Source organism: Melozone crissalis, unplaced genomic scaffold (assembly GCF_028551555.1).
Source record: "Melozone crissalis strain CALT ecotype California unplaced genomic scaffold, PUWL_Pcris_2 ptg000081l_1, whole genome shotgun sequence".
In the NCBI taxonomy this organism is placed as follows: Eukaryota; Metazoa; Chordata; class Aves; order Passeriformes; family Passerellidae; genus Melozone; species Melozone crissalis.
Genome location: NW_026535858.1, coordinates 7,176,844 through 7,201,502, shown reverse-complemented (window position 1 = coordinate 7,201,502; position 24,659 = coordinate 7,176,844). Strand labels below are relative to the sequence as shown.

General features: G+C 47.3%; 1 protein-coding gene across 1 annotated transcript in view; it reads left to right on the top strand.

The window, feature by feature from the left end:
• Positions 1–24,659, top strand: part of GALNT14 (polypeptide N-acetylgalactosaminyltransferase 14) — a 97,408-nt gene that overhangs the window by 46,270 nt on the left and 26,479 nt on the right. Inside the window, exons 3-6 of the mRNA XM_054290326.1 lie at positions 11,331–11,429; positions 19,859–19,926; positions 22,391–22,456; positions 24,315–24,436. Coding sequence (XP_054146301.1) covers positions 11,331–11,429; positions 19,859–19,926; positions 22,391–22,456; positions 24,315–24,436 — 355 coding nt within the window. The remainder of the gene's footprint in view (positions 1–11,330; positions 11,430–19,858; positions 19,927–22,390; positions 22,457–24,314; positions 24,437–24,659) is intronic.

The window sequence follows — 24,659 nt, the reverse complement described above, 5'->3', positions numbered from 1 at the left end:
CGCTGCCCACACCTGGGCTGTGTCTGTGTTGTCAGTGCCACATCTCTGGAGCTGGAGTTTGGGGGCTATGTGGGTAGGTAAGGCTTGGTAGAGCTGAGTGAATAACAGTGTTGCAGTCCTTTGGTTATTTAAGAGAAAGAAAAGCCAGGAGATGGCAATTTCAGGATAAACCAAAAGCAAAGCTGTTGGTGAATCTAAAAGTAAAAAGGCAGGAAAACTTGGAGCCAAAGAGATCTGTTTTTCTCATCCTGAAAAGGGAAAAATTTCATTTAGATCTCAAATGTTTTTGACATTTGAGTCATCTAAAAATGACAAGCTGTATTTAAAAGCAAGTGATTTTGAGTATCAGATGAAAAGTATACACTGGGCTCCTGAGGAACACGCGATGTGCTGGAGTGGAAGTGATGCTGCGCCGTGCGTTGGTGGGTACAGGAACCACTGGTGGGAGGCATCACTGCACCAGGGAGAGGTTCCTTCCCAGTGGATGGAGAGAGGGAAGGGAGGAATGGCGGTCTCTGACACACCAGGACCGACTTAAGACCCAGCCATGGCCCTTGAGGTGGCTGTGCCAGCATCAGTCTGTGGTATTTTCTGGGTCCCCGTCATAGGGAAGAAATGAATCTGACTCCATTTTCTTAGAAGGCTAATTTATTATTTTATGATCTATATTATATTAAAGAATACTATACTAAAACTATACTAAAGAATAGAGAAAGCTTTCTGTCTGTATCCTAAAAGATGATAATGAAAACTCGTGACTCTCTTCTCAGTCTTGACACAGCCTGACCATGATTGGTCATTAAGTCAAAACAATTCACATGAAACCAATGAAACAATGACCAGTTAGTAAACAATGTCCAAACCACATTCCAAAGCAGCAAAACACAGGAGAAACAAATCAGATAATTATCGTTTTCCTTTTTTCCTGAGGCTTCTCAGCTTCCCAGGAGAAGAAATCCTGGCGAAGGGATTTTTCAGATAATATGACAGTGACATCAGTCAGTCCATGGGGGCACAGGATTTCCTTTTAAAACTCCAGGTGCCTCCTTCCCTGCAATGGACTGATCCTGGTGTTTTTATAGGGAAGAGAAACCCTTGCCTGTCTCGGTGGCCTTCTGGGGCTGCACCCACCTGAATCACACCAAGGCCCAGTGATGATTTCATGGTGGCCATCCTTTCATCAGCAAGTGCTTCAGCATTCCCAGGGTGTCATTGATCACCCTCTGCTAGAACCATCCTCTGCCTTTGACTGCTGTAACATATTGACCACTTGTCTTATGGTTATTATGTGCCATCGATTACTTTGATAACTTGCTCCGAGTAATTCTGACAGAATGAAGTTGTTTGTTTAACTCTCGTGCTTGTCTCGCTATTTCTATTGACCTAATACGTTTATGTAGGCTGAAATCAAAGTCAGGTATTAGTAAATAATGGAACTAATTCTCCAAGACTCGCTCCTGATGATAATTTAGGCCATGAGACAGTTTCTTCCATCAAGCTCTTGTTTGTTTTTTTCTTCTAGCCAGCACCTTAAATTCCTAGTCCATCAGCTGCAGCAAAAGGGCATTTTGTTTTGGGGCCATTTGAGTGGATTTCTGCTTTGAGCACTGCAGATGCCTACATGCTGGAAGTGTTTTTGAGCTGTCACAGCGTGGAGCTGGGTTTGTGCTTCCCCAGCTGTGACTGTGGAGGTGTTGTGAGGATGGGGACTTTCTCAGCTTTGATTTGCCACGTGATGCCAGGAAGCTCTCTGGTCAGAAAGCATCCTCCCTAAGGAATCTTTACATCGAGGGTTCTAACCATCTGAAATATAATTTCAGGTTTTCCTGGCTTCTGAAGGTCTTTAATAATGGATTGGTGGTTGTCTATGAAGGTGCAATGTACCAGATCTTGCTTTTACTTCCACTAAGTGAAAAACTCTGCCGTCAGCTCTGGTATTCCAGTAAAACTGGCATCAGTTTAAAATTCTACTGAATTGTACTGGTTTTGCTTTCTTCTTTTCACTTTTGTTGGCTCAGTTTTTCTTTTTGCCTCAGTTCTGAGCAAGGAAGGGTGGAGGGAGTCAAGAAGCAAGACAGACCCTGAGTCTGTGTGGAGGGCCCTAGAAGTCTGAATTATTCATGAACTGCTTTGAAAATCAAGACACACAATCTGGTTTAACTTGTTTTTAAAGGCAGCCATGCTATTCTTTCCTTCCTTCTTAGTAAATTCCCTTTCTTTTCCCTTCTCCTTTTCTGAAGACAAAAACCCAGCAAATTTTTAATGAATTATAAATGCATCTTCTCATCAGTTTTGAGGTTCACAGGCAGCAGCACGTCATGTGCACAGAAGGTTATTTTTGCCTTCTTGCATTTCCCCTTTTCTTCAAATTTAGTCGTTTGATTAATTTTTTAGATACCTATCTTGCAGGGAGAAGAAAGAAAGAGACTGAAAGAGGCAGCAGTTAGAGGAAATATTAATTGCATGCTAGCCAAATCCAGCACTGCTTCAGGTTCCAGAGGCTGTGTAGAAAAATGTATTTCTTGGTCAACCCAAGGAGACTGATCTCAGGTCATCCAGTGGTTAAGCTGCACCAATTTGCAGGACTCTAGTCTTTTGTGCATTTTCTAGTATTTTTGTGGGGAAGGAGCAGACTTGGACAGGTTCCTCTGGACATCTAATCTACAGCCAGAGCTGGTTCACAGCCCCAGCAGATTTTTCCTCAGGGCCTTCTTTGCAATTTTATCAAATTACATCTAGTTCAAGCCTGCTGAATAATTCCTTGTGAGGAACCACCAGTGAGTATTTGTTGCAGATGTGCCTCCTTACCCTTGCTGAAGCCCTTGTACACCCTGAAGTCATCTGCTCAACCAGGGATTCCTCTCTTTGGACCACCACTGTTTCTCCCAGCCCGACAGCGTCTGTTTCATACCACCCTAGGGATTTTTCAGTCCCTTTTTGGGAATGCAGACCTGAGGCACATGCCAGTCCAGCACAGAGAAATCCTTCTGACCTTTCTCAAGGGTATTTTTTCACTTTGGCAAGCCAAACTTGAGCTGGCATTCCGCGGAATCATGTGGCACTGCCATCTGACTCCGTGTCCTTTCTTCTTTCCTTCTGGCACGGCTGCTTTCCTTCTGCTGAGCCTTCCAGCTGTGTTTCCAGCCTCTCTTTGCTCTAGGCCTTTGCTCTGGTGTTTCTGTAGCACCAACCTGCCCACAGCCATGGCCAGCCCGAGGTGGACCTGCAGGACCAGAGGGTCTGGAGCTGGTGGCAATTCCTGCGCCGCTGGTTTTCCTGTTGTGCTGTGACAGTCACATCCGTGCTCTGAGCTGCCACCTCCACACTCAGATTGTGTCCTGGTGGAGCTTAGAGGCAACACCAGAGGGAATCCCAGAGCTTTCTCAGTATGTCTTTGTGCCAAAGTTGACCCCACATGCAGGATGTGCCAGCAGCAATTGTCTCACTGCTCACAGCTGTGCCCTGGGTGCCATGGTGGTGCTGGGGATGCACAGGCCATGGCCAGCCCTCTGTTTGGCAGCTTCTTCCTGGCTAAGGAGGGGCAAAGCAAACCCAGAGAAGGAGCAGGAGATGCTGGCGTAACTTGGATGGAAAGGAGCATTTTGAAGGTCTCTCAAAGCTGAATGAAAAACACTTTGAGGCAACATGCAGAAGGGGTGGCTTGGGGAGAGCCAAGAAGCAAGAGTATTGATGGGAGGTGAATGCCACGGAGATCACTTGACCCCTCTATGCGCTCTGGTCAAGCAAATTCTGAATTGTTGTGTCCCATTTTTACTCTTGTATGGGACTGATGCACTGACTGTGGAGTGAGCAGGACTTCTTGGATTTTCCATCTCTGGAGGTCATCAGGTAATGATTTTTTGAAAGGTACTCTGCAGTCAGGCACAAGTCACTGGACTTAATGCATGAATAACTGCAAAATGCAGAAATAACTGGGAGAAATGCCAGAGGTTGTGCTTCCCAGAGGTCAGGTGAGGTGGTGCACAGTCCTATCCAGCAGTAAGCTCTATGAACTTCCCAGATTCCATATGATTTGGCACATGCATTGTTTTCTAGCATGGCCCGCCCACATGACCATATTTGAGCATGCCCTGCCCACATTACCATCTTTGGAATTTGGCCACTCCCATATGACCATATTTGGAATTTGGCCACGCCCTATTTCCTTATTTGGGCATGCCCTGCCCATGTGACCATATTTGGACTTTGGTCACGCCCCATTTCCTTAATCAGGCATGCCCCACCCACATGACCATATTTGGAATTTGGCCACACCCACACTACCATATTTGGGCACACCCCATTTCCTTATTTGGGCATGCCCCGCCCACATGACCATATTTGGAATTTGGCCACGCCCACACGCCCATATTTGGGCATGCCCCGCCCACATATATCAAATCATGTCTCGCTCCATATCAAACCATAGCCAGGGTTCCAATTTTTAGAATATTTTCGTATAAGTCTCCTCAGTTAGTTTTTGGGAACAAGTTCTTTACTGTGAGGGGGATGAAGCACTGGAATAGGTTGCCAAGAGAAGCTGTGGAATGTCATCCCTGGAGGTGTTCAATTGTTGCATGGGATTTAAAGGAGCATGTTCCAGTGCAAGGTGTCCCTTCCCAAGGCAGGGAGTTGGAATGAGATGATCTCTAAGGTCCCTTCCAACCCCACATGAAAACATTCTATGTTTTTATGATCTATGAATTTTGTTTCAGCTCAAAGACAGGTTTTAGGCACAGTAGTTTTCCACCGTTGTGTATGCCATCCTGAGAGGTTGTCCTGAGAGGTGTGACCGAGGTGCCTGCACCCATCCCTACAGGTGTGCAGAGCCTGTTTAGCAGTGTTTGCTGTTGGCCAGGACAGCTGGGGTTCTGATCTTTTCCTTTCCACTGACAGCTCTCTCCTTGCCTGTGGTGGGTAGTGGCTTCCTTTCTCACCAGGGCCGTAATTTTCATTTTCTTTCATGGGAGCAATTTTTTAACATTCCTTGGGGAATGTCATCTGAAATCAGCGTGGTTTGTCCATCAGGGCTGGTGTGAACCTATGGAGACAGTCCCTGCAAGATCTGTGTATTGGATAAGTGGGTCCTAGTTACTCCAAATGAGCTACAGCTGCAAAGTCCTTAGTTGGGCAGCAGCTGTAGCTTATGAAGGTAACTGGAATAAAATGGAGTGGGTCAAGAGCCTGGGAGGAGCCCCTGAGAAGCCATGAAGAACTGTGCTGCTTGGTAGAAAACCAGCCAAGAAGGTATGGACTTTAAGAATATAATTGCAACAGTATGGGACTTGAGGAATATGAATACAACATGAACTCATCCTGTTGGTGATGGCAGGTCCTCTGGGCTGGTGTGACAGCCCTGTGGCAGCAGAGTGCACACAAACCCAAATACCCTTATTTTGGATGTGTGGTGGCAAGACTGTGTTCTCCCATGTGTTTCCAAGGAGAAGAGAGGAGCCAGCAGGGAGGTGAAGGATGGTGTAGCTCTGCCTGGTGCAGCTGCTGTTTGAAATAAATATGCAGAGAGTGCTTTGGAAGTGGTGAGCTGAGTTGAGGGAGAGTTTGGACTTTGTGGAAAACATTAAAAATTCAGAGCAGAGCTGTTGGCAAGTGATGGCTGTTGAAGTAGAGCAGAGGAATGAGCAGAAGCCTGGCAGGGGGAATCCAGGGGATAAGGATGATCATTTATTGATAGAATTTAATGAGGTACAGAGAGGGTGAATGTAAGAGGTGGGTTTTGAAAGACACAGCACTGCACTCTGGACATGTGGTGTTGGATGAGCCTTGGGGCACCAGAAGAGGCTGTGGAACAGGGGCTGATGCCTAAAGAGGCTGATCTGGAACAGAGGCTAGACACAGTTAAAGGAATAAAGAAGATATTTATTAAAAGGCCTTCAAAGGTTACACCTTGGGCAGTACAAGAGCCTGGCTGTGGCTCTACCCAAGATGGATGGAGAATGGATGAACGGTCATACATTTTCACACTTTTATAAGTTTTGACCCATTTACATATTGGGGTCAGTTGTCCAATTACAGCTTCAGGTTGTGAAGTCTCATCCTCCCAGATTGCTCTCCTCAGTTTGCTGTTGTTTCTACTTCTTGAGCCTAAAGCTGCAATGATGTCCTTGGTTCTCAGGCTGAAAAAGGATTTTTTGGTCTAACCAAACTGTGAAGAGAGCTTGCTAACACTTTATATGAAGTTCAGAGTCACACACCAAGGCAGCACAGAATCTTTTTAGATATGAAAGTTAAAACTAAATAGCATCAGGTCTTATCTTGTTCACACTGTTAATCTTTACCATTGTGCTGTGCAGCTGTGGTGGCAAGGTGGGCTCTGGTTTGGTGAGGGGCACTGAGAGTGAAGTTTGCCGTTTTTAAATGTAAGATGGGTTCAGATTCCCTGGGAATGGGCGTGTGCTGCCCTGTCAGGAGGATCTCTAAGGATGCAGGGGCAGCTCTGTGTGTGGAGGCCACCAGCTTGTGATACCCCTCTGCTCACCAGCAGCACGAAGACTGAAGATCAAGAAATTATCTTGAGAAAGGGATTTTGGGAACAATGCTGGCGTTTCCGGAGTTTGGGACTTTTCAGGAGAGCTTTGCAATTCCTGCAGTGAGTGCAGGGCTCTGGCTGTCTGCTCCATGTCCCCACAAACAGGCACTGCATTATTTATTCCTCAGCAGTTAGCAGCACATTGGGAATGTGCGGGCAGATGTGCTGCCCTGTCCAACCTGGAGGAAGTGTAACAGGCAACCAGTCCAGACTGGGATTTTCCAAGTGATTCCTAAGGTGTTTGTAGCCAGACTACCCCTTTCAGAACTTCCTGATTGTGAAATTATTTCCATTTTAAATGGAAAAAAAAAAACTTCAATCAAAAAGTGACTCTTCCCATCAAATGAATTTTGACATCTTGCATGAGGAAATAAGAATTTTTCTCCATCTGGATGTTCTCCCTGGGGTTTTTAGGGCAGGCCAGCATAACTTCTGTCTTCTTTCACCCCACCCAGATGCTGGGAACCTGCAGAGCTGCCTGGCAGCTTTCCTGCTTGCACTTGCTCTCCAGTCCTGCTGCAAGGTTTCAAAGCATCAAACTTTAAATGGCTTTAGCCAGTGAGTTTCAACACACTGCAAATACAGGCAGTGCAGTTACTACTTTTCTTTAGTCCTTTTTTTTGTTTCCTTTTTTTTTAAACAATCTAGAAAAAAACCCAAACTTTCATTGGTTTCCTGAAAATGTTGTGGGTGTTGGTTTTGGTTTTGTTTTGTTTTTTTGCTGGCAATTGGGTGACCTATGAAATACCATCAGCAGCACAAAACGTTTATCCAGTGACAGCCTGAGGTAGCACAGGCAGCTTTTAGCAGGTTTATTTTCATTATTACAGCAATTTTAGGGCTGCATGCTGCAATTTTCACTTGCAGTGAGGTATTAAATTGAAATTACCCCAGATGTAATTGTCACACAAAATAATTCTGGACATGCTGGATTTAATGCTTTTCCAAGCTGTGGTTTTTATTACCCAAGTAAGTGCCAAAAAAAGACACTTGTAGTCAACAACTTAAACTGAAATCTGCCTTCTGGGGACCCAGGATGTTTAGTTGCAGTTACATTGGGTGAGGAAGGGAGGGGAAAAAAAGGGACCAAGTGGAGGAAACTTTGGGAGGGCTCCTTAAAGAACCCAGGGGTAAAATCCTGGGCAAGGAGAGAGTCAGAGCCATAAAGCACTGTGATGGTGTTAACAGGGGTTTGCAGGTGAGGGAAGAGACAAGAATGTTGACTCTATGTTCAGAAGGCTTGATTTAATATTTTATGATATATATGACATTAAAACTATACTAAAAAGAATAGAAGGAAAAGTTTCATCTCAGAAGGCCAGCTAAGCTAAGAATAGAAAGGAATGAATAATAAAGGTTTGTGTTTCGGTCAGAGAGTCTAAGCTAAGTGGGCTGTGATTGACCATTAATTATAAACATCTGAGATGGGCCAATCACCGATCCACCTGTTGCATTCCACAGCAGCAGATAACCATTGTTTACATTTTGTTCCTGAGGCCTCTCAGCTTCTCAGGAACAAAAAATCTTTAAAGAAAGATTTTTAATGAAAAGATGTCTGTGACAAAGCACTCAGGAGGAGGAGCCCTGGGAGGAAGATCCAGCAGCTCTGCCTCACCCTTTGCAGGCAGCTTCTGATTTTGGAGAGGTTTTGGAGGGGCAAGTCCCAGTTTTGGAGAGGTTTTGGGGAGGCAAGTCCCAGCTGTGGTGTGGTGCTGGTCACATATGGAGACAGTCCCTGTAAGATCTATGTATTGGATAAGTGGGTCCTAGTTACTCCAAATGAGCTACAGCTGCAAAGTCCTTAGTTGGGCAGCAGCTGTAGCTTGTGAAGGTAACTGGAATAAAAGGGGTGGGCTGAGAGCCCAGGAGGAGCCCCTGAGAAGCCATGAAGAACTGTGCTGCAGAGAAGAACTGCCTAGTAGAAAACCAGCCAAGAAGGTATGGACTTTAGGAATATAATTGCAACAGTATGGGACTTGAGAAATATGAAATACAACAATATGAATAACAACGATTGGTGACCCCGACGTGATGGAGGCATGCAGCCTGAGAGCTGTGGAGTTAAGACAGCCTGAAGAGCTGTGGAAGATAGGTGTAGCAGCCTGAGAGCTGTAGGACTGTGGGAAAGGCAGCCTAGAGCTGCAGAAGAACATAGCTATTGAATCAAGGAGCTGTGGCAGCCAGGAGTTGCAAGAAATGGCCTTTGAGTCAAGAAGCTGTGTGTGTTGTACATGACCTTTGAGTCATGGCGGGATATGTATATTGTACTTGTATGATGTATGAGGCCCTTGAGTCTCAGGGAAAAACATGTATTGTAAGGAAATTATTATATTGTTCTTTGTATTTGAATATATCTGTTAAGTAATAGAAAAAGGGGGAAATATGGAGAGAATCCCTGTAAGATCTGTGTATTGGATAAGTGGGTCCTAGTTACTCCAAACAAGCTACAGCTGCGAAGTCCTTAGTTGGGCAGCAGCTGTAGCTTGTGAAGGTAACTGGAATAAAAGGGGTGGGCTGAGAGCCCAGGAGGAGCCCCTGACCCTGAGAAGCCATGAAGAACTGTGCTGCAGAGAAGAACTGCCTGGTAGAAAACCAGCCAGAAGGCATGAACTTTAAGAATATAATTGCAACAGTATGGGACTTGAGAAATATGAAATACAATATGAATAACAACAGTCACAGAGGCAAAGCGAGGCTGGAGCTCCACAGCAGCATCGTTCCTGTCCTCGGGATGTGACAAGCCTCACTAGACACGAGCCAGAGGTGACTTGCAGCTCTGGAGGTGCCCCTGTGTGACATTCCAGCTTCTCCCACACGCACGCTGCCTGGTTGGGCCGGTCTGGTGTGTCAACATCTGGAATTTTAGGAGCAGGTTGTTGCTCAGGAGGAGTCTGAGCCAGCCTGCAGCAGCCCCAGCACTCCCACCTGTGGGAGGCACAGACACTCCCAGCTCCTGTTTTCTTTACCAGCTCCTGGGCTGTTGTAACAGCATAAGTAAAGTATTGATGACTTTGTACTTTCCACTGCCGCTCGTTCTCTGCCAGAAATAGCTTCCCTTGTTGGCTCCACAGAGCCCTGCTGGAAGTGGGTGGAAGGACACGCATCTGGGAGCCGAGTATAAATAGCACAGGCAGAGCAGCTGCCTTCGTCTGTCCCTGCAGCTCCGCAGAGCAAACGGGAGCCGAGCCTGGGCATGGCAAAACCCAGCAGCAGCAGGAGCTTGGGATGGCTGGGACACTGGGTGGTGCCAGTGATGCTGCAGTGACCCAGAGGAGCAGCTCAGGGCACGACCCAGTGCTGTTTCATAATTCAGAAAGGCTCTGTTTCCAGCATCCCTGAGATGCAGCATTGATGGATGAGGGTGCTGTCGCACGGGGCAGCGCTGCTGAACTTTCTCCTGCATATGGAATAGCTGCGCGGCCTCGGCGTCCTTTGGGATGGACCCAGAATTAGAATTGGCTCCAAGGTGAATTCCTGGTGTGGATGACTGTGCTGAAGGAGCAGGGGAGTAATGAGAAACCTGCTTTTGGTCAAGTTCAAGCAGGATTTGGAAAGGGTTTTGAGTGAAACAATGAGAGAAAGCAGCAGCTAATTTAGTATGAGCTTGCAAATATTTTGTCCCACCCAAGATACCATTTTTTCTTTATCTTTGGAATTGTTTCTCCTGTTGTGCACTCTTGTTCACTTTGTAAATAATCAGAAATACAGTTTCAAAATTAAAATATGTAAAACCACCTCATTTAAAATAGAGCATTTTGGCATTTGAGAGGTGCAACATGCTGTTCTGAATAGCATAAATGAGCAATATCTGGCTGCTCTTACATGCTTTCTCCTCTCCATATCCAATTTAATTTTTCCATCTGTTTTTACTTCACCTTGCAGGTTCTGTGGTCCAGAATTTTTGGGGGAGTGAGCTCATGGTTTGTTGGAGGAGTGGTTGCTCAGAGCTCTTTCCTGCTGTGTTTGAGGATGGTGGTGGTAGCACCTGGGCAGTGACACAGGAGCGGACAAGTGGCATGAGGATGGCAAGGGACAGGATGGCTGTGGTGGAGAACTACTGTTGTGCCATCTTAAGGGACTGATAGGACCCTGGAAAGGGCAGCATGGATGTAAGGGGTATCTGGATTTTCTGAGCTGGGAATATATTGGTGTGGGTCTATAAAAGCCACAAATTTAATCAGCTAAAGGTCAAAGTAATTACAGAGTCTGTGACATTTCCTCCTGGGAAGGAGGCAGCAGGGACTGTGGCTGCAGCTGTGGGTTTTCACCTTCTGAAGGCTGGCTTGGAAAGTTTGAAATCCTAATCTTCCCTGTAGTCTGTTTATGTAATTAAGGCAGAATTAATAAGGAAACAATCAATTTAGAAACCGGGCTTGGTTTACCTTGCAGCTGGCTGGTGGGAAATGCTTCCTCAGGAGGCTGAGAGTGAGGTGGATGGGAGATGGAGCTGCAGGGATGCTCTTACCTGTCGTGGTGCCATGAGAGAAGCCCTGGTGGGCAGCTGGGAAGCACTGGTTAGAGGAAAGGGCCGTCAGCTGTGTGCCTCCCTTCTCATCCCTTCCCATTAATGACAGTTCTTTGCTGCTTTAATCCTCAATGGTTTACTTGGCAGTTCCTGGATTCCTCTATAAATTATTCACACAAAAAAAAGTCTTATTTATTTCTTTGTAATAACGGCTGGAGACCATTTACTGTTGGGCTGTGCTGCCTGTCTTGGTGAAGTGAGCTCTGGCTTTGAATTCCAGCTCCTGAATTCAGCCTTTTCTGCCTTCTCCCTCCCCAGGTGTACGACCTTGCACTACAGCCAGGACCTGCCGCCCACCAGCGTGGTCATCACCTTCCACAACGAGGCCAGGTCCACCCTGCTGAGGACAATCCGCAGGTAAGAGCTCCTGGGAGCCTCTGAAAAGAGGACCAGTGGTCATCACAAATGAAAAAGGCAGAATCTGTTTGCCCTCACCACAGCAACAGGAGCAGACCTGCCAGCTGTGGTCTCAAATGGAGGCTGGAAGAAATTAGCCTAAAAGTTGCTCTCTGAGAGGCAGGTTTTACAGTGGGATGCTGAGGAAAGGGAGGAGCTGTGCTTCCCTTTGCAGGGCCTAGCATGGGAAACTCTTGAGGGCTCATCAGCAGATTAGACAGAGTCTGGGCTAAGAGCTTTTCTATCCAGCTGGGTAGGAGTGCTCCGCTGTGTTTTGGCCCAGCTCTCTAGGGACAGCTATCATTCTGTGGATATCTGCTCCAGTGCTGCTCTCTGAGCTTCTCCAGTGCCAGAAAGGCTTGCTAATTGAGAAGCCCTAATGACACACATGCAGAGCAGATTCTCAGGGATGGTTTCTGTCCTCCTGCAGCCACACGGTGCAGCACTCTGGGCATGAGGCCATTCCTTCATTTGTCAGTTTGTTCTTGGCTGTGTTTTGCTGTCGTGGATAGACTGAAGGCTTCATTTTCACTGCAGGCTTTTTGAAATCTGTGTTTAATCCCAAGGTGTGCCTTGAATCTGCAGGTTCTCTAGTGGGAAGGTTGTGTCCAGCTCTGGGCTGGTGGGTTGCTCTGTAGCAAACCTGTGTGTGCTGTGCTCTGTGCCAGTGATGCACATCTCATGTACCCTTAGTGAAGGTCTGTGCCCTGCTGCAAGTCTTGGCTTTCAAATTTAAGCCCTGGCATCCCCAGGGACCCCTTGCCATTGCTGGTGCTGGTCAGACTGGGGTTGCTGGTTAGGGGGAGGCTTCAGCTGTGCCCTGTTCACTGTCATGTCATTGCTGAGCTTTTCTCTCAGCATCCTTCTTCAGGTGAGTGTATCCAGGGCCACAAGTGAGTTTGACAGTCCTGAAATTGAATTCCTGCTCTGCTTTATGGTTTCATGCCCAATCCTGTCTCCCTGCTTCACACTCAGTAATCTGTCACTGCTTTCTCTCTCTGGCTTGTGTGAATTTTGGGTGACACTGATGCTTGGTGCTGTGTTGGTGACACTGATGCTGGTGCTGTGCACCACCTCCTCAGTCCTGGACCTTCCCTTTCATCTTTACAGTGCCTTGCATAAGTTTGCCATTCTCCAGAACCAGCTGTATTTGTAACAAAGGTGGCAAGTGCAGTCCTCTAGCTTCTGAAATATAACATGTGAAGTGCAGGGATGGATTTTAACCTCATTTCTCCCCATAACTCAGCACCTGACTGTCCTGCCAGGAGTGATGGTGTCACATGAGAAATGTTAGACCCATGGTACACCTCTTAGATCTGGATCCCCCATATCTGGCTTCATTAGAGAACTGTTCATTGCAGTGATGGCAAGGTTAGAAGTGCAGGTACATTGAATTTTTACCTCTTCCTTGAGGTGATTGCCCTTTGAAGTTTCTTATTTCCAGCACAGCAAGACTTTCTTTCTTGTTCCTCTTTTTTCCAATTTGCTTGACTTGATTAATTGACTTTACTGCCTTCCTTACCTGGTCGTGTGTGATTTTCACCACAGCTTTGCCCCTTTACACTGCTCCTTGTTTCTTATGGGCCCTGGCAATTCCAGGGCTCATGTTTAATCTGTGGGGAGGTTTTCCCCAGCTCTGGGGACCCTTCTGAGCCCTCTTTCTTGTAGGTTCATCCCTCAACAGTTGCAGAGCCCCACAGAGCACCCCAGAGGCAAGGCCAGGCAGTGAGGAACTGAGATGACAACCCCATCTCCTTTACCTCTCCCTGGGCTGAGGTCCTGAGCTCTCCTGGGCTGTTTTCTGGTCCCCATGGTTTGGAGGTGGCCTTTTGGCATCAGGGCTCCCCATTTTCCCCCTGGATGCAGTGCCTAGAGGCTCTCTTTGATGCAGCCAAGCCTAGGGATACTAATCCTTGGTGGCAAGCTGGTGATGTGGCTCCTGCTCTGTTCTCTCTAGATGTGGTTGTGCAATATTGCCACCTCCCTGCCTCTTTTTGGACCCCAGCTGAGGGCTCATCTGCCTCTTTAGCCTCTGTGGGTTAATTTGCTGTGCCTTCTGACTGCTTCAGGCTTTTTCCCTCTTGCTCGCCAAATACTTGGTTTAATTAGATCTTCCAGATGACTCCATCCCACAGTGGCTGTAACAACATGGATCATTTTCCTTGGCCATTTAAAACAAACTCTGTCCTCCTGACAGTGCTTTGTGCCTTTTGGGGCAGTTTGTGGCCAACTGCTTTTAGCATCGTGGTGGGTAAATTTGGCACCTCTTCTCCCCAGTACATGTCTACAGTGGTATAACCCAGGTGACAGATGGACAGGCTGAGGAACAGAGAGGTGACTTTTCCATAGCTGGTGGAAGATTCTGAGTTGCAGACCTGGTTTCCTGAGTTCCAGTACGTTGGATTTTCCAGCCTCATTGAAGAATCAATGTTCTCATGTTAATTGAGATTCTCGGTGTTAATCAGTTAATTCTCACTGTCCAGGAGCACGAGATAGGACAAAGGGACATTTCTTGGCTTGCCCAAAGCCATGGGTGATGGGGCACTGTCCCTGCAAAAGGGGCACTCCCTATGTAAGCACAGAGGAGAGCCAGAGGGAAGTGCTGCTTGGGGGAATGCCTCTTGCAGAAGTGACCACGTACCTGCTGAGCAGGGGGATTTTGCTATTCCTGCTGTTTTCCAGGATTCTTGACAGCTTCAGTTGAGGCTGAGCTGTGCTGCAGGCTCAGGGTGCTTCAGGCTCTTGGTAGGAACCAGCAACATGTGGCTTCCCTGGCACCCCTTACTCAGGTCACGTTGGGAACACTTGGGACAGTTCATTTATGGACATTTTGCGTTGTCGGAGTTATTGAGGGAAGCTGGTGGATTGTGTTGAATAATGTATTCATTTTAAAGTTTCATGCTCTTTTCTCTGAGCATTTGCGAGCTGGAAGTGAAGCAAGGGGGGGCAAAAAAAAAAAGGAAAAATTAAATTTATTGAAGGCCCACATCTCTGGAAATGGTGAGGTCAGCATTTATAAATGCTTGTGAATATGTACAGCTGTCCAGGGAGTAGGGGATGGATGTCATGAGAAGGGGGAAATAGAAAATAGGAGAAGATGACTAAGAGGAGGAGATGGTCAATAGCAAAGTAGCTCTGGAGAATTTTTTTAAGGTTTTTTTTACTATGCAGAAAGTCTCATTGGGTTGTTTCAACCACTGACTTTTTAACAAGTTCCTTTTCCCTCTGAGGTTCAGTTTCACATATTTCAGTCCCTAAAAATGGTGAGAGTCTCCAACAGTGCATGAGATGGGACCATGTGAGTAAACACAAGGTGGGAAGGCAGGAGCAAGGGTGAAAGTAAGCAATACAGAGGCATTTAAAATAAAAAGTAAAACCACACCAAAACAACAATTTCTTCTTTCCTGTCTTTCCATCCTATACTAGCCTGGATTTAGCAAGGGAATCCTAATCCTGTCATGTGGATGACCTGCTGGGCAGATGGTGAGACGGTCCCGTTTACTCTGCTGAGTGGTTTTTATTTATTTATTCTTCAAACTTGCGGCTGGGGAGCTCAGGGCAGGAATAAGAAAACTTAAATTATTTACCTCTTGCTGACAAACCAAAACACATCCTTTGGCAGGAGTCCTGATGCAAGCATTGTGAATACCACATCAAATATTTAGATCATTAATTAGCAGAGTGAATATCATGCCTTTCATTTTCCAGTGCACATAGGTGAAAGAAGTGGTGTCCTGGGCAGCCAACACCTCTCACCCACCCCTCGTGCCACTGCCTTGTCTGCATCCAGACACATCTGAGGCAGGGAGGTGACAAAGCCTCCTTGCTTAGGCACCATATGGAGTCTGTGCCATAACTGAAATGAGCCTGATTAAAGAAGCAAAAACAAGCCAGGTGTTGCACAGAAACGGTATAATTAGCACTTTGTGCTGACTATTTTTTCATTTCTTCTTTTCTTTTCTGCTTTTTGCTTAAACCCTGGACTTTTTTTTCCTCTCTTAATTTGCTAATCATCTCTCGCGGTGACTGAGTACACAGCCCTCCGTGCGCTCTTACCTTTTGATGTTAACATAAGAGAACTCTTGAATTTCAAAGAGCTTGGTGGGTATTTGAAAGAATAAAATGCAAAAGCTGCAGTGTAATCAAAGCTCATTATGGTTATTCTTGGTGTGATGTCTTTCTTCCTACATAATTAGCCATTTGGGGTTGTTGAAGCAGTTCATTTTGGCGGGTATTTTCTCTCCATACTCAGTCTGATTTCGATAATTGTGACCCTTGGCCCCTTTCATACTTCATTATCCTCCTAAAGGTGTTTTTTTCCTCTCCCAACAAGTCCTAATATGTTGCCATGGAGAGAATTAACAGGTTCATGAGTTCTCAAGGATGGGTGTCCACAGTCACCTCCCTATAGCAAGTGGGTGATGGCCAAAACCACCCTGACTTGGTCAGAAGGTCGAAATTCCTGCCTGCAAACATTTTCCATGTCTTACATGGTCTGTGTGACTTTTGCACTGGTATTTATTTGGAGATGAAATTGCTGGATCCATTGCTTACCTTTGGGTAGGTGGAAAAGGATCCCAGCAAATTCTTGAGGAGGATGAAAATTTAAGGTGAAATTCTCCATGGCTATGTGTGCATAAGGTAAATAAATCAGAACAAAGAAAGTTTCAGCATTGTCAAAAGATAATTCAGCAGCAAACCTGTTCTTATTAGGGTGAGTAAACGCTTTCTGGACTGGAGGCATGAGCTTTCATTTTGATGGTAACAGGTCTTTTGGCAATTTAAGGGAGAAAATGTTGTGATCTTTGGCACAGCAAAACTTAAAAACTGTTTTGATTTGTTCAAATATATCCATCACTGCAGTATATATCTACCTATGTTTGATTTCAGGGAAAGAAAATCTATAATAACAGAGGGACTTCAAAGCACTGTAATATTGTCTTCTGATTTTTCCCATATAAAAGGGAAAAAAAAAGCCATTCCCAGACATAAAGAAAGAAAAGTATTAAAAAAAAAATCAAAGCTGAGCAGAGGCACAAGTAATAGAAAAGCCAGCTTTGAATTTTTAAAAGTGCTTTTATGGTCTAGCTGAAAAAAAAAAAAAAACAAACCAAAAACTGTAATGTTGAAAACATGGAGGATTTGATGTCTCTTTTTCCCATCCTCCCTGAGGAGTGCTGCAGGAGGGGTGCTTATATTGTGTGTTCACAGTATTATGTGGTTAATAGAGCACCAGGCAGAAAATGCACTGGAGACAGGAATTTGGCTTTGCTGGGCATCTCTCTGTGCCTGCATCAAGTGGCCCCTGGCTTAGCAGCAGTTTTGGGGCTGGCTGGGGTCAGTGCTCTGACTTGCAGGGGCAATAATGAGCTCAAAGTGTGCTGAAACAGCAGGGACCATAGAGCCTCTGGACTGCCCTCACCAGAGTGAGTTGTTCACTGGAATTTGGGAAAAGTGTTGTGTGGTGAGTGAGTCCCACAAGGGATTTGCTGTGAAAGGGCTGTGGTGGTACAGGTGAGGAGGTGTGTGCCACCCACAGTGATGGTGTCTGTCACTAACCCCATGGAAGGGTGACAGTTTGTGGGAGAGAACTTGGAGATGGCCTTTCCTCATGGGTCAGTGTGCTGGCCTGTTCCCCCTTGCTCTGGTCAGTGCCACAGATGGACCCTGTTGGCCCTCAGGGGTCATCTTCCCTGATTTATGGGGTGGGAGGCCTAGGCACAGAGTTGGCAAATCTGGGGACAGCGGGAACCTGCACTGAACTGGGACTGGGCTGCACCTCTCCCCAGCCCAGGGCCTTGGAAGTGGTCCATTGGAATGGGAAGGGTCATTGGAATGGAAGTGGTCCATTTTCTTCCATAGATGTTCTCTGGCAGGAGATCCTTCAAGGCACTGAGTACTGCTCAGAGCCCAGGCCTGAGCCTGCACAGCCCAATGCTTTGGTTGAGTTCTAATGGCTGGTACCAGCAAAAGCAGCAGAATCAGCCCCTTTGCAGCCACCTTCCCACAGAGTTTAGCCCTGCAGTGCATTTCTGGCAGCCAGATCTGGAAGAGAGACCAGGCAGAGGCAGGCCTTGAATGTTCCAAGTTTCCCGCTGCCTTCCGTTCTCGGTGGGTTATTTATTTATTTTCCTGGGTTTTTTTTTACAAGTCTGCTTCTTTCCTGCAGGTTGCACAGAGTTAGGTTTCCAGGCAATCAACACTTGTTAAATATTCCACTGAGCATGATATTGCTCTCCTGTCTCTCTCCACTGGTGCTCGGCTACGGTAATTTGCTGAACTCAGCTCTGGCGTACGGGGATTTCTAAAAAATAACAAGCCTATTAATAACAATAATTAAAAAACACTTGACAGGTGGAAACAGCACATCTAAATTGTTCTGTGTGCCCCAGTGGGAGGAGGGGCGCTGAGCCACTTTTTCCCAGTGCTCCTTTCATGCTGTGGGTGTTGGAGAGGTGTTGTTTAACACTGCTTGGCACAAGCCAAAGTGTTGGGGTGGTCACAGCAGCTCCAGGCTGTTGCTGAGGGGACAGTGGCTTTCTCTTCCTTCAAACCTTAGCATGCAAGGCATCTGAAGTGGGGGGAAAGAATGATTTTTTTGCCAAGATCCTGGGATTGTCTTTCCAGAGAAAGTAATTCTTGGAAGTGGTTTTTGAGGTGCTCCACAAGGGAGGTGCTAGGCTTACCTACTCTGGTCTGAGAGGAAAACTCCTTTTTTCAGAGGATTTCTCTCCAGGGAGAAAAAAAACCCAAACAAACCACCATGGAGTAAGTATTGATTATATATGGAAGAAATTCTTTCCTGTGAGTTGCTCAGAGAAGTTGTACATGCCCATTTACTTGAAGTGTTCAAGACCAGGTGGGATGGGGCACTGAGCACTCTAGTGGAAGTTGTCCCTTCCCTGTGGCACTGGGATTAGAACTGGATGGTCCCTTCCAACTCAAACCATTCTCTGATTCTATGATTCTATGTCGTGCATCTGCCTTGGGATGTCCTGTATGCCTTCCAAAAAGAAAAAACTGGTTCAACTGTTTCTTTCTGCGGGCAGAAGGCACCTGGCAAAGGGGAACCCCCTGGGTGGGGTGGGCTGCATTTTTGCCAGCTGGTTGGGTGGCTTCCAAGTTCCCTAGGGCTTCCCATAAGTAGCTCTCCTTGCTGTGGTCTGGGCTAGGGATGTGGTTTTTTTGGGTTTTTTTTGGGGGTTTTTTTTTTTTTTTTTTTTTTTTGCAAGAGTTTTGGAAGCTTGAGAGACTGAGAGAACGTGTTAATAAGGATCTGGCAGGGGATCTGGGGCTGCAAGATTGTTAGGTGGTTGGGTGACTGCCCTCCTGTGCCAGTGGGAGGTCTGAAGATTTGAAATTTGGGGGGACTTTAAATGCTTTGTGGAAGAGGAGCCATGCTCAGGATGAAGGCAAAGAAGTTTAAATGCTGTGAAAGCCTGTACCATCTGACTGGCATTATCAAAGCCCAACTCAAGCACTTTAGGAGGCTTGTGGGATGCTCTGGGGCTTCTGCTTCAAGCAGACAGCCTTGACCCTTTGCTGGGGCAGGATTTTAAGCATGTGTAATAGCAACTGCAACTCCATGTCCTGCGTGTCAGGGTGACTGCTGCACTGCTGTTTATTTGAGATGAAGTTGCTGGAGCCTGTGCAACCAATCCATGACCTCTGCACCATGAGAGAAAGGGAAAGAACAGGTGTAGATTTTTTAATAATAACAATAATAACCTTTGGTGGCTTAATTAAGGGAAGATTTTAGCTTTGAGCCACGTTTCAGTGTCTGTCTACACGGAGGGAGCTGTGAACCACATCCTCCTGCCTCTCTTTCATTACCTGGGTGGGCTCCAACCCTGCTCTTATCCTCTCAGCAGCCTCTGCAGCACAATCAGCCCGTGGATAAAAACAGGAGTTGTCCTGCCACAGCTGTGAGCTGTGTAAAGATGTGTTTGAGCTGGGTAATTTTCTCTGTGTTGGCCCTGCTGTGGCTGGACACCATATCATTAGCCCCAGAGGAGGTGGAGAGGTGATGGCAGCTTTGCTGTAAGTCCAGTTAGGAATCTTGGTGCAATTTGGGGGAAAAAAATAAAACCAGGTTTTCCTGGCTTTATGTGTGGCTCTGCTTTTGCTCACAAAGGTGAGAAGGGTGAATCTCAGCTATTTCCTAGGAATACAGAGCACTTAGCTCCTAGATCAGGCTACAGGGTGATAGCCAGGCACTGTAGATGACTGGGGGGTGGTTTCTGGGTTCTTATCCAGTATATCCTTTCTGGAAATCCAAGCCTGGTCTTCTGTGCTTTGGCAGGGGGTCGGTTCCTTGGCTTTTCCACTCCATTTGCTGGGTTGTTAAGTTGGTCAAGCACTGTCATGGATTTTCTCTCTTCATCCCTCAGCGTGCTGAACCGCACCCCGGTGCACCTCGTCCATGAAATCATACTCGTGGATGACTTCAGTGATGACCGTAAGTGACTCTTTCCCTGTTAAAAGCAAAGGGCCCAAAGGCCTGGGAGAGACTGGGATTATCCCTGAGACAGGGGAGAGAGTTAGTTTGCTGGAGTGGAAGGAAATTTAAAGCTCTGTAGCTGTGAAGAGCAAACCCCGCTGTGCTGGCTTTGCATCGCCATGTGTAGAATTCAAATTCCAGATGATCCAACCTCTTCCCATGAAAATAATGCAAGAAAAGCTCTTGGCAAATCGTTTTTATGCCCAGCAGACGTGAATCCAATCCTTACACGGCTGTATCCCACCACAGCTGCAGCCAGGAGCAGTTCTGGGTTGGCACCACTGGAATTCCACAGGACAATGGCAGTCTGACTCTCTTGACCCTATGTGTACATTCTGCATACATTTATGTAGGTTGTCAGCAATTCTTGATTTTTATTTTTTTTTCCACCTTCTTTTTCACTCCTGGAAAGAGGACTCCCTGCATGGGTTTTCCCATTTCTGAGGTGCACCATAAATAGCATTGTGCGCCACACAAACAGCCCACATCCTCCTGCTGTTCCCTCCCAGTTAATAGTGTGACTCAAGGGAAATCAATAGCTCTGGTCTCCACTAGAAGAGAGCTGAAGCCCCAGGGGCTCCCAGGGAACCACCCCTGCTAAAGACCTTGCCTAGTTCGATGGGAGAGTTGAAGATCTAAGTGCTCAAAAAACACTGTCTCAGGCATAAAAAGGATGATAAACTGCCTGAGTGGTCTGTGGCACTTATGTTTCAAGGAGCTGCAAAGTAAAGCTGTTTACTTGGAAACGTGAAAACAAAGCCAGATAGGTTTCTTTTAAGAAATGGATCTGGGCTTTGCTCTTGGATGTTATAAATAGGCACTGCCTCGGAGAGCATTAGGGACAGATTTCACACAAGACCCACTTCTTGGCGCTGGCACCTCCCTGGGAAGTTGCTGAAGCTAGGGGAAGGAGCTGCTGTGACTGTGGCGAGCCCTGGAGCAGCTCCAGCACAGGGGGCAGGCAGGCTGGGCAAGTCTGGGATCTGGCAGAATGGCTGTGAAGGGGAACAGGAGCAGGTGCAGGGACTGGAGCTGCCCTGCAGAACAGCAGAGCAGGATTTTTGGAGGGTGGAGGAAGTAAATGGCAGGTGTTTGGCTAAATTAGGCAAAGCACTTGCCTTCCTGGAGGGAGGCAGCTTTGTAGGAGCCCAGCTCCCCTTTCCCAAGGGAAAAGGAGCAGGGCTGGGTTATAACTCATCCCAGGGCACCAGAGGGGAGCCTGTCTCCTGTGTAACTTAGGGCAGCCCCTCAGCTACTCAGTACTTCTCAGCTATCTGACATCTTTGCTGTGATAGTCTGAGCCTGCTGGCATCTGCTCTGCATGCATTTACATAAAATACATGCATTTGCATAATGCACTGCACACACATGGTCAGTTTTTTCCCTGCAACCCACCCCAAGCAATTAGTGCTTTTATCTCGTGTCCAGTTGTGTCTCATTTCTCACCTCCCTCTGCCTGCTGACCTGTTGTTCACTGCGATGCAGTTCTCCAGCACGTGAGTTCTCACTATCCCCAGCAGATTTTCACTGTGGGTCCATAGCCAAGCCCTGCCACTTCTGCTGCCCCGTTCGAGCTCTGTCCTGGGTGTGGGTACAGTGATCTCTTGCTGACAGAGATTTCTGGAGGGGGTGAAGGTGGTCAGGGTGGGTGTGTGGGTTCAGGGGTTGGGGCAGAGGGAATGGGGCACTCACCTCTGTGTTTGTGGTGCTGAGGAAGAAGAGGCAGAGGAGTGAGAGGTCAGGTGTACCCATCACAGCCCCTTCCACCTCTACACACCCACACTATGACTTCCACAACCCATGAATGATGGTTACACCTGACATCCTCCACTTTGCAGAAATCTGTGTGAGGACAGATCCTGGGGCTGCATGTAAGCTTGCAGAACCTCCCTAGCTCAGGTGTAGGTGGCTGTCAGGCCTTTCTGCCCCACAGAGCTCTTGCCCACGGCGTGAGGAGCCCCCAGCTGCCCCACAAGGCTCTCTTTGAGCATCCCTTTCTCCTTGCTGAAGGCTCCAGGCCAGCACAGGAAGCTCCTGCCCCGCCAGGCAGACGCGCATCAACAGCTTGCGCGTTGCTTTGCAGCTACCAAAAATAGTCATTTGCATTAATGTGCAGAAATTTAGATTCTGACCCGAACCACAACTTTTCTGTGCTGATTTTAGAGCATAATTCAGCTGCTCTCAGTGTAAATCTGCTGAATTTACACTAGTTCTGTGAAAACTGCTGCTCTGCCAGGCCCAATTTATGCTCCACGGGCGGAGGGGCGAGGCTGTCGTGACCCAGCAGCTCCATTGCCCTAACAAACCATCAACCAGAACAGGGCAGGGTCCTCTCCCCTGCTGCCAGTGTCTCCTGGGAGTGCCCATTTCTGCTGCCAGAGGCACTGTGGGGGTGACTTGTCCTCCCTTTGTGTGTCCCCAGCTGATGACTGCCGCTTGCTGGGCCAGCTGCCCAAGGTGAAGTGCCTGCGGAACGGCCGGCGGGAAGGTAAGAGCTGCCTGCCCTCAGCCCACGTGGGAAACACAGATTTTGGGAGGTGGGAAGCACAGATTTTGGGAGCTGGGACACTCATGGGGCCATGGGGATCCCCCTCCATGCAGTGGTCAGCAAGGAGCTCAGTGGCTCCTGGGGATAAGGGGGACCCTGATTAAGGAAAATGTGATAAAGAGCTGGGATTTGAAATGGATCTCCCCTCTCTCGCTGAAAAAGATGGGGCTATTAAGATTTCCAGTGAGGCTCAGCTGTAGCTTATTAGCCAGAAAATTAGAACAGGCAAAACAAAGCCCCGGGTCTTATTTGTAAAGATGTTAGCTCTAATGAAAAAGAGAAGATCTGCTCCTGCTGCTTCTGTGGGATTTTTTTGGTAATAATTAATTATATTTGAGAGATTAAGAAGGGCTATATGGAGGATTGAATGCATGTCCTACTGAACTGCTGCTGGCAACCTTTGGAGACATCTCCCCATTCCCCATAGCCTGAATGTGTTTCAAATCCTGGTTTGCAGTATTAGGATAACTAAAGACAAAGAAGTTTTTTGGTGCTGCAAATCCAGGGTGTGCATCCAGCTCAGTGTTGGGTTGAGGAGACTGAGGAGTGGAAAAGGTTCTTTCCTCTCAGGATTCTTTCTGCAGAGGGTTTCAGCTCTGCAGGCCTGGTGACAGGGTGGCATCAGGTCCCATGGGTGTAAGAGACATCCTTGCTTTGGCAGGAAATTAAGGGAGATCTCCACAAACCTGCACCTCCTCCTCACCTTTCTCCCCTGCCTTATGGGGGTACTACATGTGTGCTCATCTCCAGCTCCTGAGGGACCTGCACTTATTGGTGCTCTATAAATCAGCCACAGTATGGGAGCTCAACCTTACCTTGCTGAGTTCATCACTTAAACTGTGTCCCTCAGGGGCTGCCAGGGTTTGGGAAGGGCAGGGGTGGGTGAAAAGAACATACCTACACACAAGATCTTAGGAGCCACAGAGAGAGATACAGGGAGATACAAGTCTGCATTGCAGGAGGAGACCTTGGCAAATTCTGGATGCTCCAGGCTTTGTTCACCAGCTCAGAGGCTGTTGCTTAAGCCCTTTCCCCTAGGGAATTTTAGTACGAAAGACAGTGATTCCTGCATTAACCTGATGTGTGGCTGTTCCCTGAAATCCTGTCTCTTTTTATCTGCTGATATGTCCCCTTGTATTGACACTATTTCTCCTTCATAAAGACATTCTGCTCCCCTTGAGTCACCTGTTTCTCCTCTTGTTTGATGCGTGCAGCAATCCATTCCCATCTCCAAATTATTCCAAATTCACCATCATGACCGTGACAAGTCAGACACCTCAAAAAGCCAACCCTCTTTCCTTGGTGGAAAATGTGTTCCCATTGAGCAGTGCCCTCAGGGTGGGAGAGAGATCTGGGGATCACTGGGAAACAGAAGGGGTTGCAGCAGGAAAAATTAGTACTCTGGGAAAAGCTTAATTCTGAGGTGTTCCCACCCTCAACTCCTCTGTCCCATTCCCCACTGCCTCACATCTGCGTTGGATTTGTTGCCTGCAGAGAGACATGAAAGCATTTTGACTCATGCTTTGCCCCAGAAGGTGACAGCAGAATTAATTGTGCAAACTGCATATTGGCATAAATGCCATAAATCAGCAACCTTGGTGGAGCCATTTATTTCTTTGGGGATCGTAGGAAATGCTTGGCATACCTTGCAGCACCAGAAAGGAGACAGTGAAGCTGGGCCATGCTTTATCTGGGTGGGATTTGGGCAGGTTAAAACCCAGGAGAAGCACAGGTGGAGGAGGCTGGGGATGTTACCCAGGTGTGTGGGGAGCAGCTGGCACGGCGTGTCCCCGAACAGGTCTGATCCGATCCCGAATCCGAGGGGCAGACGTGGCCAAAGCAGGTGTCCTGACCTTCCTGGACAGTCACTGCGAGGTGAATAAGGACTGGCTGCTCCCCCTGCTGCAGAGGATCAAGGAGGTGAGTGCTCCTGAGACACCTGAGTCACCCTCAGGGGATGCATCCCCTTGTCCCCCTCCTCTTCCTCCTCCCAGTGGGCATGACCATCCCACCATAACCAGCTGCATGCAAGCATCCAAGTAAGGGGTACAGAGAGGCCTTTTGGGGTACAAAGTGGCCTTTTTGGGGTACCAAGTGGCCTTTTCTGGTCTTCCTCCACCCAGCAGGCAGGTGGGGTGTGTGT